General features: G+C 48.5%; 1 protein-coding gene across 1 annotated transcript; it reads left to right on the top strand.

Moving 5' to 3' along the window:
• Positions 1-30: 30 nt before the first annotated feature.
• LOC122371539 (A-kinase anchor protein 17A-like) lies at positions 31-13178 on the top strand. The gene is made up of 8 exons (XM_043347928.1): positions 31-198; positions 4312-4544; positions 7082-7787; positions 8000-8237; positions 10028-10123; positions 10606-10752; positions 11381-11600; positions 11930-13178. The coding sequence occupies exons 2-8, from the start codon at positions 4343-4345 to the stop codon at positions 12805-12807; spliced, it is 2487 nt and encodes an 828-aa protein (XP_043203863.1). The 5' UTR covers positions 31-198; positions 4312-4342; the 3' UTR covers positions 12808-13178.
• Positions 13179-14853: the final 1675 nt, after the last annotated feature.

Genomic DNA, 14853 nt, shown 5'->3' with positions numbered 1-14853 from the left:
CGGCTAGGAGGGAATCCCACTCAAGTGAACGGAAAAATGAGCCTTATTGATTTCCGATATTTGCCTCGGCGGAAAGTGGACGCACGCGGGTCCCGCGGGTCCAAGGCAAACCCGCGGGTCTGAGAAGAAAACGGTTGTTTTTTTGTGATTTAAAAGCTGAATTTTGGTTGTTTATAGAGTGTAAATTTAATTTAATTGGTAAGTAGCTACTTTCCCAATGTTTCCAATGGTGTTAATAATTGTAAAAATGTCAACAGTTGCATTGCATTTCTTGTTGCAAGATTCATATCAATATCAGTTGGGGAAACTACGAGGCGAAGATCCAAAAAATTGATCGGTCAATTAATAGACTTTTGATGACCATATATCGGCATAAATGCAGCCCTCGCTACTACGGGTGAAAAACGGTTTAACGTGCCGGTATTTGCACTTTGCAGTATGGCTCCCACTTATTAGAGAGCAAAGGTTTCCATTTTCCACTAGGGATTAATGTGGTTTGATTAAATTCCGCAAATTCACTGGAAAACGTTGATAGGAAAACAGCTTTTCTGCAGCCTGCAGGTTCTGGGTGTCACAATTATAGTCAATTTTTTTTCAAAAGGCGCACGGCCCGAAAATCGATTTTAGAATTGTCACGTGCAAAGTGATGGTTTTTACAGAAATCAACGAACACCGGCTTGGCACGTTTGACTGGCCGGCTCGATCGGCTGGTCTCTGACTTGCGATAGTTTGGAAAAAAGTATAGACAATAGACATACGACTCATAATGAGGAACTGTGAATCGAAAATGCTTCCACACGGGGTCTAGCCATAGGCACTAAACAAATGATTAAACTGATCACGTGGATGACCTGTTTGCAGACCTACAAAAGTAACACACGGATTGACATTTTGTTTTAGATTTATTTCTGCTGAGTACAAAAAGAAACATGAGCCAGCATATCTGCCGATCTATTACAATGCTGATCGAACGATTTCTGCACTGGGAAGAAGTCGGGTATGCGCCAACTAAATCTGGAAAGACTTTGACTTATAAAAAGACGACTGAAGTTTGTAGGTAGCACGCGAGAACACAGTGTAAGACAACAACATGGAACGTCACCAGCTTCAGCAGCTGACAATGGCATGTTTTCCATGAGCTTGCCGTTCAGAATTCCGGCCCCCGACAGATTCCGTCTCGAATGTTTAAATAGTTGCCGCTTGCTATTTCTCAAGTGATGGGCTGGCTGTGGAATCAAGGTTAATACAGGAGTGACGTTAAATTTGCATTCAAAATCAACAGGATGGCTCAAATCTATGAATTTACTAACATTCTGTAATGTGACACGATTTAAAAGCTAAATTGAACAACTCGCTCCGTTATATGGCCTTGCGTTGCACTGTGCTTATCTTTCAAAAATGGCCGCGAAATTCTTCTCGGCTTGCGTTATTTTCTAGCGTCTGGCACGTGCCTACTCCAAAATAATACTTCGGGCCATGAGCCTTTTGAAAAAAAAATGGACTATAGCTGGTCATTCCAATTCCATAAATGGATCGGTGTTTTGAAAGAAAATTGTTAAAAGATTTGATTTAATTACAATAAATATGGATATTTAACTTAAAATCATAATTTAACCAAAATGTAAAACCATCAACAAAATAATAAAAATTATGACATTTTGAAACCATGGTGCCGGGTGCTGCTTACATTTTTTGGTGCGTCTGGTCTGTTTCAATCCGCCATATTTATCAATTGCTGTTTGACCTTGTATTGTAACTCTGCGATTTAGAGCCACCAGTGCATTGTGCACCGAGTGAGTGTAGGCCTTGTGTGGTTAAAAACATTCTTATGCCTTATTTTTCATTTGAATGCTAGGATGCATGGAAAAGATGAAGTTTTCTGATTTTATGACCGTATAGTCATTGCCCCGCCCACTCTAGCCGTTGATTGGCTGATCACATTTTAGTTTGGCGCCTCATAGTTTCTCCAACTGATATATATATATATATATATATATATATATATATATATATATATATATATATATATATATATATATATATATATATATATATATATATATATATATATATATATATATATATATATACCGTAAAACGGGGTGTTAAGGGACAGTTTCGAGGTGTTTTGTTATATAACTCAAGAAGGGTTGGAGATAGAAGCATCAAATTGTCAGCGTTTTATGTGGAATTTGGTGCTTTACATGCCTGCCACATTAAAGTTTTTAAGATTTATACCTGCATATTATTTTTTATTATTTTTCATCACTGTCCCTTAGCACCCCAATGTGGGGTGTTAAGGGACACCTATATTATTCCAAGAAATGGTCATCAAATGCCCACAATTGGGGTGTGGAAGGGCACACAATTTATTTATTGAAATGTTTTGCATATTCTGTCACAAAACAAGTCAGGTTCATTCACCACTAATGACCTTTTTAGCCAATTACGTGTAATGCAGTTTACGTTTGTGGAAAATGTGCTAATTATACAGTAAACAGAACCAAAAAGTAATCTTCTGTCATCAATTAAAACCCATGTTGAAGCTAGTCACTTGTCATTATGTTGCCCTCTTTGTTTTAGCCTTTTTATGATGACATCACATTTACCTACATCAGTCTCCATTGACCCATCATTGTAAAAGAGAGTGTTGAGATGTTTTGTTACATAACTTAAGATGTGTTAGAGATAAAAGCATGAACTTGCCAGCATTTTATGTGGAATTTGGTGTTTTCCATGCCTACTGAAAGAAAACTTAATGAAATTATATTTAGATATTATTTTCTATTTTTTCTTCCCTGTCCCTTAGCACCCCACATCCACCTCAAAATATGCATGTATCCGGAAAAGAGGAAGAGCATGATGAATGAATGGGTGGATTTGCACAAGCTTTTCAGGAAACATGTGCAATACATGTGACAATACACCTATGCATTCATTTTCCCTGTACACCCACCAGTTTATGTGGTACACACAGAGTTTTGGAGATGTTTCAATTTTGTGAAAATGTAGCATGATTTTCAAATCCATCTTTGAACCAAATCACTTGCATGAAAAACCATACCATTTTGTCCTATGGTCAAGAGCAAAACAGTGTCAACTACCACACTGAAGTTTTTATTGAACCTTCTCAAATTAGGAAGTTAATATGACTCAAAGTTTTTCCCATGCAACTGTCCCTTAACACCCCACTGTCCCTTAACACCCCATTTTACGGTATATATATATATATATATATATATATATATATATATATATATATATATATATATATATATATATATATATATATATATATATATATATAGATATATATATATATATATATATATATATATATATATATATATATATATATATATATATGATACCATGAGATTTTGGCATTAGTAGAGCAGACATCACACGAAGGTTTTCCAACCGAGGAGAGGCACTGTAGGTTTGTAGGTTGTAGGGTAGGTTTGTAGGGGTATGTACTTTGTAGGTTTTTAGGTTGTAGGTTGGGTTAGGTCAGGTTAGGTTAGGTTTGCTTAGGTTTTCCTAGAAAGAAGCACCTCTGGGTATGGCGCCTCTCCTTGGTTGGAAAATCTTCATGTGACGTCTGCTCTAGGTACTAATACTGACATTTTCCGTTAAGTAGACTTTCTTCAATTTTTGGTCCTCAGCTTTTCGTCCTACTTTTTTGGGTATTCTCTTAGCAGACGTCGCCCCTGCTGCCATATCTAGTAGGGTAGGTTGTAGGTGTAGGTTGTAGGTTTGTAAGTTGTATGTTTGTACAAGACGTCTCTCACCTGGTAGGGCTCTCCTTGCCTAGCAGCCATTAAGATATGGGAGCAGATATGATGGGAACCCAGGATCAGAAGACACGCCAGTTCACCAACGAGATTGCCCATTGTCTGTTGCTGTGGTTTAACTGGATTTGATTGTCCACCGATGACATATGTCATCGGTGATGACTGTGTAGATAATCATTGGTTTCTGGATAATAAATACATTTAGCAAGGTTTATTGTGTTTTGAGTTGGTAATCACGCAACAAAATTGTACAGGTCATCATGTATTACGCGAGACCATGCAGTTTTGAAAGTGCCCAGGCTTCCTGCGGCTACTACATCATCAGGCAGTCTGGTCCAGAGGGCTACGCTTCTGTGTGAGAAACATCGCTTGCGCACATCTGAGACAGCTTGTGTTACATGGATTTTGAAGTGATGCCCACTACTACCACTATGAGGAAGCCGAGAGTCACGACACGAGCACGAGGCACGAACGTCATGGGCGATGCTGTTCACCTGATATCTGTCTCTGTTTCCAGGCGGGGCAGCTGCCGGGCGGGCGGTGCCACCATGGCTGTCTACCCGTGCCAGGTCAGCGAGGACCTGGTGGACCTGTCGCGCGCCGACGGCCTCTACCTGCGGCCGACGGCGTGCATCAACATCTCGGTGCAGTTGCCGCAGCTCAGCTCGCCCAGCCAGTCCATCTCCAGCGGCACCGTCAAGGACAAGCTGCTGGCGCTCATCACGCAGGGCTCGCTTGTCTCGCTCAAAGGTGGGAGCCCGTGGACGGGCAGCAGAGGCCACGGCGTGTCACGACCAGCGGCGGTCGAAGTAAAGTAAAGCCTTGAAATGATGACGACCTATTTTCTTTTTCATCATTATACCAGATGGCCCTGAAAAATGAAAAACCTAAATCAATATTCCTCAGAAAGTGATTAAGGTATAACATTGAAACTTCGAATGTTCAATGTGGCTAATATTTTCAGTAAATTATGTTATTTTTATGTTAATGACTGAATAACTTTTTGAACCGTTAATGTTTCAAGCATGCCATATAGGTAAAAATAGTTTTTTTTTTTGCGCAGGCGTTTCATAAAAAATAAACCAAACATCATGATGGCTCAATGACGGCAAAAAAAGTAAAACGTGCCGCTTTATTCAACGTAAGAGTGCTGGCTTGAAAAGGATGGCACAGCTTTATAATTTGACATATCAGTGTGCTAAAGAAGTAAGAAGTGTCGAAAACTTGACGAAAGTTTGGCTCGTTATTTTCATTCGAATTTGATATGTGGGCCTCAAAAGCTGGAAACGCCTTTTTTGGGAGGGGGCACCTGTATATTTTGTTTCCGGACATGAACAAACGGTTGTCATTCACATTTTATTAATTTGTTTCCTCTGACGACGCGTGGGCTCATTTTTGGTGTACTATGCCCGTTTGACTCATCCTTCACTGTTTCCCTGCAGATGATTGATTTTGTCACTTAAATGTCAGTGACAAAATACCCTGATGTCATTTATCAAGGCCTTCGGTGCTCACTACTGACAGTCATCAAAACTGTCAGCGGCTAGGACAATCGCTGATGTCCTTTGTACCAAACGATCAAGGTGTCGTTATGCCGTGGAATGCGCACAGCACAGTGCACACAGCGTCATGCCATCAAGATAATGATACTGATCACTGGACAGTGGACACTACGCTCTTGGTTTTGTGGAGCAGAACATTTACAGCAAATTCGGTTGACAAATTTCAGAAGAAAATGTTTTGATGTGAAATTGATGCATAACATGTTCAGTAAATAACTCTGATGTCATATATTTTGCTCATCAATGCATCGACGCTGGCGTCCATCATTGTTTTCAACCAGGACGGGAACAAGAGTACAAGAACCTAGACATGGAAGCATGTTGTGATGAAACTGAGGTAGATTTATCCTTTTTAATAGCGGTCCTACACACGTGTTTTATGTAGTAGAAAAGTTATACCTTACAAGGTGCCAACCTTGCGTCAGTAACATGGGTGAAACCAATACTCGTGTAAAGTGCAAGTGACATGTTATTACATTGGAACAATTTATCCGCTTCCAAGACCATGTGAACAGAGGATGTCCCTATTGTGAACGGGTCAACTCAAAAGATGCATTAAACAGGCGGGTCAAAATGATATCGTGGAAGCCAGCTGTGGACCAGTGTCATCTGCCGCACACGATGGAAAACAATCAAACCGTTGATTGTTGTAACTGAAGTGGCCACGCACTGCTTGTACTTAACCCATCTAAGCTGTTAAAAAATAGTGGTGAATTTTCATGTCATCGGTAGATAACTAGGAGGTAAGTACGAATATTCATCGGTGAAAGTTTACACCGGTCCTCCCGTCACCGGAAACCGCACACCTACTTGTCTGCTGACCGGAATGTTCGTAATTGGCTGTACCCACTTCATTGACAGTTTTTCGACAGTTTTTCTGGATTCTTTCAGTCATTTGTAGTCCTTTGAGTTCATGGGTTGGCGGTTATTTGCTAGTTTTCGGTACTCAATTTTTTTTTGCGAAGAAGATTTGTTTTTTAGTACTTAATTTTGTGTGTGAAAAATATTTGAATATTACTCAACATGTCATGTAATTTTATCTACGTTTTTTTCTTCTATAAATCAATTATTCATATTGTAAAACGTCATTTATAGCGATTCGGTGGGATGGTACAGTCTGTCTTAGAAGTACCACGCAAAGTAACGGTGGATCCATCAAGCCTGACCGAGGAAGGGACTGCTATAATTTGAAAGTCACCGAACCAATTGACCTGGGGAATGGACGAGGATGTCAATTGCTTCGGTGACTCAAATTTAGCAGCCCTTCCTCGGTCAGGCTTGATGGATCCATCGTTACTTTGCGCGGTACTTTTAAGACAGACTGTACATCAGACGATTAGTACCCGTTGCACTATTTAAGTTTGTTTGACAGGGTATAGTTATATGCATTAAATAGCTTTGGCTCTTCTTGTCTGTAGTGTCTTTTCCCTGTAGGTACCCATGGATTCCACTCAAAATGACAATAAACAGACTCACTGACAGCAGATAACTTGTTTCCACCGTCCCCACACACAGGCACTTCCCCGTCCCAGCCGCGCTTTGACCGCGCGGCACCGCCACTTCCCCTCCCCCACACGCCCCCCCCCCCCACCCATACACACGCACACCTCCCCGCCCTAGCGGCGTCCTGACCGGGCGGCCCCGTCCCTCCCCCCCCCCCACGCACACACGCACACCTACCCGCCCCAGCGGCGTTCTGACCGGGCGGCCCCGTCCCGCTGGCAGTGACCAAGTCGTCACTGGAGTTTATCCGGTTCGAGGGCGAGGTGGAGAGCCGCCGGCTGCTCAAGTCACTGCTCGGCCAGCTCGACAACCGCACCATCAAGCTGCCAGGCTTCACGGACCTGCTGCGGGTACGCGCCGCCGAGGCGCGCATCCCCTTCCCCACGCGACACGAGTGGGACTCGTTCTTCCGCGACGACCCGACCATGAACGAGATGCGGCCGGGCGAGCGGCCCGACACGCTGCACCTGCAGCAGCTGCCCGTGCGCTGGTTCGCCAACAGCGCCACCGGCCGCGTCGACGAGGCGCTGGTGCGCCGCGTGTTCGCCCAGTGGGGCGACATCCGCTGTATCGACGTGCCGGCGCTGGACCGGCTGCGGCGCAAAATGCGCGCCTCTATCTCGGGCGTGCGCGGCACGTTCGACTTCAGCAACGACGTGGCGTTCGAGGCGTTCGTCCAGTACAAGGAGTACATGGGCTTCGTGAAGGCCATGACCTCGCTGAAGGCAATGCGTCTGGTGTACCGCGAGGGTGACCGCTGCTGGGCGGCGCCAATCCGTGTCGACTTTGATCGCTCGCGCCACCTGAGCGAGCGCAACATCAAGCTGCGGCGCGCCGAGCGCGAGCGCCTGCTGCTGGAGGACAAGGAGCTGGACGAGAGGAGCCGACGCGAGCGGCAGCTGGACGAGCTCAAGGACGCCTCGGCTTTGTGAGTTTACAGAGAGCAGCCTCAGTAGTCAGGGTGGGTCTGGTGGGGTATAGCGACGGGGCTGTCCCTGACAGGGTGGTGGAAGTTCGAGACATTTATGGCTATATTACGTTTTCATATTAAAGAAACGAACCGATTTGCAATTGTATGGATGACATAGTGCCATTGCAGATCTTTTGCTCGCCGCACTTCAGTGATTCTCTGTTTCGCAGGCGTAAAATTGAAGACGAGGAGCGTGAGAAGAAAATGCGCGAGAAGCGAAAGCGTAAGCTGGAGGCGGAGCGGCGCCGCAAGAAGGAGGAGCGGCGCCGCTCCAAGGAGCTGCGGCGCCAGCGCCAGGAGGAGGAGGCCATGCAGCTCAAGATCGAGCTCGAGGAGCGCAAGCTGCTGATCGCCCAGCGCAAGCTGGAGAGTATCCGCCTGCTGGACACCCTGTTTGACCGGGTCAAGGTGAGCAGGCTGGCGTCGGTCGGCGCCGCCCGGCCGGGGCTGGGGACCGCCAGCCGGGGACACCCCGATACCCCTCCGCCGACTGGCTCACTCCCAGTCTGCTGTGAATCGAACCAGCCTCAATATTTCTGTCGGGCTCTTGTACCATTGGTAGTTCGCGCCTACCTTACACAGGCCGATCAGATACATTCCCATGTGATATTTTTCTATGCTTGTCTTAGCTTAACAGGAGGGGTTTGCATAGCAGTAGATTAAAGGCATCCGTTTCATATTTCCTTCTACATTTTTGGCATAAGGTTTCTTGTCCAGTTATCCTGAAACAATACTCCATTCATCGGATTCACTTTAATCGTTATTACGGCAGCAGTCTTTTTTATCGATTTCGTTTGATCACAAAGATAGCTTTTCTAGCGTGCGTGTGCCCGTCCTTTGCAGGCAGTGTGCTGTTGTATTGTTCGTCCCCTCAATGACGCATGCACGGCTGTTTTCAGATCAAGCAAATAACAGTGAATATAACTCTGAAGATCTTTTATTTAATTACATGACATGAAGATTTATATGTTACCAAATCCTGATCTTGCTTACCCTAGAGATGCAACAGCAAAATGCATGGAATGGTACATCATATGTGGACTAGATAGGCGCCTTGTGTCTTCGGATTAACTGGCCATCGCCAGATGTGCGTATGACATGGTCACGCATAATTAGTGGGACGCAAGGCTCGTCAGTATGGCTAAAATGGGCTTGGTAAGTTGATCGATTTGTGGCGATAGTTTAACATCAATCGTCATCGTCGCGGATGCTGATAAACTCCATTTTCAGCTATGGGCTGATGCAGTTCGGGTCCTGTGTTGAGGTGCTAGCTTGGTGTGAAGGAAGACCTAGTAATCCTTCAGTGTGGTAACAAATCATAGGGGATGTGGGTGGCGACAGCGTGGAATAGGGATATAGGTGACGACACGCTGGCGACAGCGTAGGATGGGAGGCGTTTTAGGGCCCATTTACGTGGCGTCCTTTGGATGAGAAGCTCGTCGGACGCAAAAAAAGCTGGGTGCATTGAATGTTGTGCCTCGTTTGGCTTCGAATTGGTCATCCCACTTATCTATCGCTGTTGATCAGCAATCAGGCTAAATTATTTTTCGGAGCCGTTAATGTTCGTTCTGCTACTTCACCATATTTGCAACGGTAATCCTTTTTTATCATTTTGGGTAGCAAGACGATGCTCTTCACTCGATAGCTAGTAATTGCTTCGCTCAGTACTGGATGCAAACATGGCCAATTGATGTCTGGTAACATGTGAAAATGAGCATGAAGTACGCTACGCTAAAAGGTTTTACTTGTATATTGATAAGGTCGGCCCCCTTGAGCCCCGTAGTAAAAATATTATGGACGTCATGATGGGTGATAGACCGGCACGGCGCTCTGTCAGTATTCTGAGACTCCGGGTCTCGTGGAAAGTCGGCGAATGAAGGGCCGGCAAATCTACGCATGCGTCCTTGTTGTACATACGTACGTTAAAGAGTAAATGATTCCTTCAAAACGATTTCATTATTACCCATAGATTGTGGCTCATGGCTATTTTGTTATTGATGTCACGCTTTGAGCGAGGTTGACTCGGGTGTAGTGCGCTCTGTTCAATGCCTCGTCTCTGTGTGATGTTTGTTCGTGCTTTTCCCTCACCCTGTCAGAGAACCCGGCGCTGTCCCCCCCCCCCCCCCGAGTAAGGTGTGGTTGACGCCCCGCGGCCGGCCCCCTGAGTCAGCCGTATCTGACGCCCCGGCCCGCTCTAGACGGAGCGGCTGAGAGCCGAGGCCCGCCGCAAGGAGGCCGAGGTGCAGAACATCATCGCCAAACACCGCAACGGCGCCTCGGAGAAGCTGCGACTGGTGAGTGGCGCCGCCGTCCGGTGTGGGGACGGAGGTCCGACGGAGTCCTACTCCTATCCGAACCGACCGGCTCCGAGCGAACCGACCTGAACCGACTCCGAACCAGTCCTGAGCCGACCCGACACTGACCTGACCCGACCCGGACCCCGAACATACACGATCTTCAGCCCCGAACCGACCCGACCTCGACCACGGCCCCGGCCTGAGGTGTGGCTCCTCCGGTCCTTTCCGCCTGTCCTAGGTAGCCCGTTTTCGCGCCTGATAATCCGCCTGTTTACCCAGTGTGTCTCCTCTCCGGCCCCGCTGCATCCGAGTCCCGCGGAGCTGGTCGTCTGTCCAGCTGTGTTCGGCAGTTCGCCGGTGATTTTGAAGGGTGCCGATGTACGCCTGCTGTTTCCCACTATCCACACGTCCTCCGATGGACTCGGAATGCAGCGTGCTCACGTGGCGTGGTGGCCTCACTTAGCCCGGATCTATTGCAGGCGAAAGAAAAGGAAGAGAAGGATAAACTGCAACAGAAAGAGATGAAGCTGCGAGACAAGCTAGTCACGACATACAAGGTTTTCGAGGAGAAACGGATGGAGGAGCAGAGAGAAAAACTCAGGAAGGCAATCGAAGGCAAAAAGAAGGTAGGTACTTTGTCTGCCGTCTGGGGAGATGTGTGGTTTCATTATCAAACATTCTGGGCTTTCAAAAAGGAAATGTGATGCTTATTTTCAGCTTAATTGACTTTATCAGGGATTTGTCTTTATCTCTGGAGGCTAGCCGCGGCAGGCAGGTGGTGTGATGATTGCCAGCTCTTCAGATTATGTTCCGCTCGTGTGTGTTGGTAAAATAGCTGCGTTATCAAATATCAAATATTCAGCGTACAGTAAATGCAGTTATCGTGAAACACTGACAGTACTCGCCACGTCAGGTTTCATAAGAGCTCCTCAATGAATTTGACGTTTACCACAAATATTCACCTTTTGTTGTCATACTGAGCTGGGAGTTGGGTTCACAATGCGGTTTTTCAGTGTGTCGTATTCTTTAGGCTCTTAGGTGTTGTTTTTAGACAGGTGGTTTGTGTCGCTCTTTGTGTCAGCCCGTTTTATGTGAGCTTGCGAGTTGGGCTCCGCGCTGTGCCATGTACCGGCCCTATAATATGTATGATGTGTCCCCGTGTGCCAGTGTCCCGCCCTGTATTGTATGCACGGATGCTCTGGTGCCCCAGAGTCCCGCCATGTGTGTGTGACCCGCGCCGCTCTGTGTCGCCAGCTGCGCAGCGTGCTGGCGCGCGCGCGCCGCTCGTCCACCAGCAGCTCGAGCTCGTCGCTGTCGTCCGTCTCGCGGTCACCGTCCCGCTCGCGGCTGCGCTCCGAGTCCAGGTCGACCATCTCGTCCCGGTCTCTGTCGCGCTCCCGCTCCCGCTCTCGCTCCCGCTCACGGTCCCGGTCCGGCTCCCGGTCCCGGTCGGGCAGCGGCGGCAGGCGCTATGGTGAGTGTGTCTGTTCGGCGCAGTTTCCGATTTTGCCAGCTGTTGCCAGCGTTGGTTGCTTGGTGCCAGCTGCATTGCAGCTATTTTGTCGAAATATCGTCCCTAAAATTCGCAAGTAAATGCCTTCATATTACTGTTTTTTTCTTGTCGTCTAAGAGCGGGACATGACAGTACTTTTGTGAAGCAAATAGGTCAGGATGTTATTATGATCAGCCTAGATGTTCCTTAAAATGTGTGCGGCCTAGTGTCTGTGAATGTTAAGAAGACCGTTAGGTAGTTGGGCTGGCTCACCGCCTGACCTGTGACTCCCCGTCCCTCCGCCGCCGCAGGTCGGATGCGGATGGACAACAGTCCGTCCCGCGACTACTGGTCCGACGAGGACGGGCCGCCGGCCGATCCGCGCGTGGCCGCCTTCCGCGCGCGCGGCCGCGCCCCGTTCCGCGGCCGACCGGGCATGCGCGGCCGCGGCTTCGCGCCCTTCCTGTACGACGCCGACGGGAACGAGTGGCGGGGCCGTGGCGGCCGCGGCATGCGGCGCCCCTGGGGCCGCGGCGCCCTGCCGCCCCTGCGCGTCAACCCCGACGACGAGCGATTCCACTACAAACGGCAGAAGGGCCGCCAGCGCTCGCACTCGTCTGGCTCGAGCAGCCACGGCGAGGCGGAGATCCGGGTGCGCGAGGACACCAGCGACTCGGGCGGCGAGAAGACGCGTCCGGAGTCGGCCGACGGGGACGCGCCGCGGCGCGTCTTCAGCCGCGTCTGGTCCAAGGTGGACGGCTGGGTGGACAGGGAGTGGGTGGAGCGCGGACGCGGCACCCCGCGGCCGTTCGTGGCGCGCGGCGGCCGCGGCGGCCGGCCGTTCCGACCGTTCCGCGGTGGCTTCCGAGGCCGATGGCAGCCGCGCGGCCGTGGGCGCGGTCGCGGCCGCTCGTGGTCCCGCTCCCGCTCGCGGTCGCGTTCTCGCTCCCGCTCTCGTTCCCGCTCGCGTTCTCGCTCCTACTCACGTTCTCCGCCGCGACACGAGGGCTACTACGAGGCCTACGAGCGCTACTTCATGCGGCTGGCGGAGCGCGACCGGCGCGCCGCCTCGTCGCGCTCGTCGTCGCCGTCGACGGGCGACAGCGACAGCTCGCGCCGGCGCCGCGCCCGGCGGAAGAAGGAGCGCCGCCGCTCGCCGAGCTCCAGCAGCTCGTCGAGCACCAGCTGAGCCGGCGGACGGCGGATGGCGCGCGGTGGGCGTACTGAACGGGATACGAGCCGTGCTGTGTGCGGGCAGAGCACGCGGCGCGCGGCGCTCGACGGTAGCTGTGAGGGATCCTGCCCGGTCGCTGGCTGTGCCTGTCGCCAGCGACTTCTGCCGGAGTTGTGCGTGAGATTGGTCACTTTGGTATGAGTGTGTCGCTGCCATTACACGATGCGAGCATGTAGTAGTCGCCAAGATGAATGCATCGGGAATCGTATTGTACTGCTTTTCATGTCGTTACTTCCATCTGATGTACTGCCCGTTCTGGTCCGGCATGTTGCATTTTGACACCCCTGTATAGTCTCCGCGGTAGGGAATAAAGGTTTGTGTCGCAATGTTATTCTTTTTCACAGTTCAGGGTGAAGCTTCAGGTCATGATCTGGCGTCTGATACCAAGTGAGGGTCGAAGTCAGAGTCGCAGGATCCCAAATATTTTAATCAGCCAACGGCAGTAATGAGTCACCCGCGGTGACCGGCCGAGCTGAAGAGCCTACGTTAGCAATATATACTATGGAACTTCACGTGACGCCAGCCGCAAAGGAACGGATTTTCTGGTGCTCGTCCATTTGGTGTGGCCTGGAACGCATATTACAAATCCTGTCGTTTCACCGCTTTTACGGACCCCGGCTGGCGGCTATTGTTGGGACGGCAAATAGCAGGGCCCTGTTTCACGAAATGGCGCCGCAGTGCGTCACGCTTTCCGTGGTATTGGGTTTGCTTGGACGATGGAAACCGAACTAGGACAGAAATGCAACGAGCGGCGCTGCATGCAGATGTAGGCATCATGCAATATTACTTATGAGTTATGATTCTTGTATGTTGTAGGACAGGTCTTGATTCTTACAGAAAGGCAGGTCAGGCTGGGTTAGGTTATTTATATACACTGTGGGTTAGGTTAGGTGCAAGGGGTGCAAGTGTCTCAGTGGGCGGCAGATTCAATTGACGTCACCGAAGTCGTGGAGTATCGTCAAGTGATATTTCCCCTAAATCTCACTTTAAATCAAGAACAGTGTTCATTCAATCATCAATGACTTTCAATAGCTAATTTTGATCTTCAAATAAAGGCCCTATATGCTTCCGAATGTCATTTGAGGAAATAAATTTGTGATAAATACTATTTGGTTTTTGCAGTGAATTAGTGGGAAATGTTGCTGCATTTTAGAGGACATTTTATGAAAAGATACGGTTCTGACGCAGATGTTTCAAAGATAACAATCGTTCGATGCAAGGTCCTGTTCGATAAGTCTCGGATGACGAAGATCCTACTCGTCCGGCCAATCCGGGATCAAGGTCAGCAGGGGCTTTGCTGCGGTTATGGAACGTGATTGGCCGGATGACGTAGAATCTTCATAGTTCGAGAGACATCGAACGCGGGGTGGTCAAGATATCAATATGAAACGGGTGAGTTATGAATCATCATTGTAGGGGTATGTAATGATGAATCATCAAAACTTACCGTGGATCTGCCTTGCCGGGTGAGACTAAATGCTTACTTCGAAATCTAAGCTGCGTTGCGGCATTGGCGGTTATGTGCGGCGTGTATGCCGCATGATTAGTAAGCGGCGACCACTAAATTAAAAATTTAATAGCTTTGACCTGTTTTCAATGGATAACACTGTATACCAAAAATGTCCATCGCTCTCGTCATAGGATATTTAGATTTAAATAACTAACTTATCTACATAATTGTTTTGAACCAAATTAATACTCAGCCGCGAACGTATAAGGTATAACCCCTTGCCGTTTCGCTCCTGATCAAGCTAGAGCTTCGCGGAAAAAACGAGCGTGTTGCCCGTGACGAGAGAAAGCCGATGATACCCAATTTTAAGGTCCTAGGTCATCGGTTGACCTTCCAGGTCAGGTCAATGACCCAAAAGGCGGGAAAATTGGGACCTGTTAGAACGTCGTAGTGTGGCTGCTATGGGTTTTTTCGGGGTGCTGATCACGAATATCATGCTAGTTTTGATCACAGATGATGTCTTCATTCATTTAGGCCAGGTCGGGTTAGGT

This window comes from Amphibalanus amphitrite, unplaced genomic scaffold (assembly GCF_019059575.1).
Source record: "Amphibalanus amphitrite isolate SeventyFive unplaced genomic scaffold, NRLGWU_Aamphi_draft 001256F_arrow, whole genome shotgun sequence".
Taxonomy (NCBI): Eukaryota; Metazoa; Arthropoda; class Thecostraca; order Balanomorpha; family Balanidae; genus Amphibalanus; species Amphibalanus amphitrite.
The sequence above is the reverse complement of the archived record's forward strand: the minus strand, read 5'-3'. Positions and strand labels throughout refer to the sequence as shown.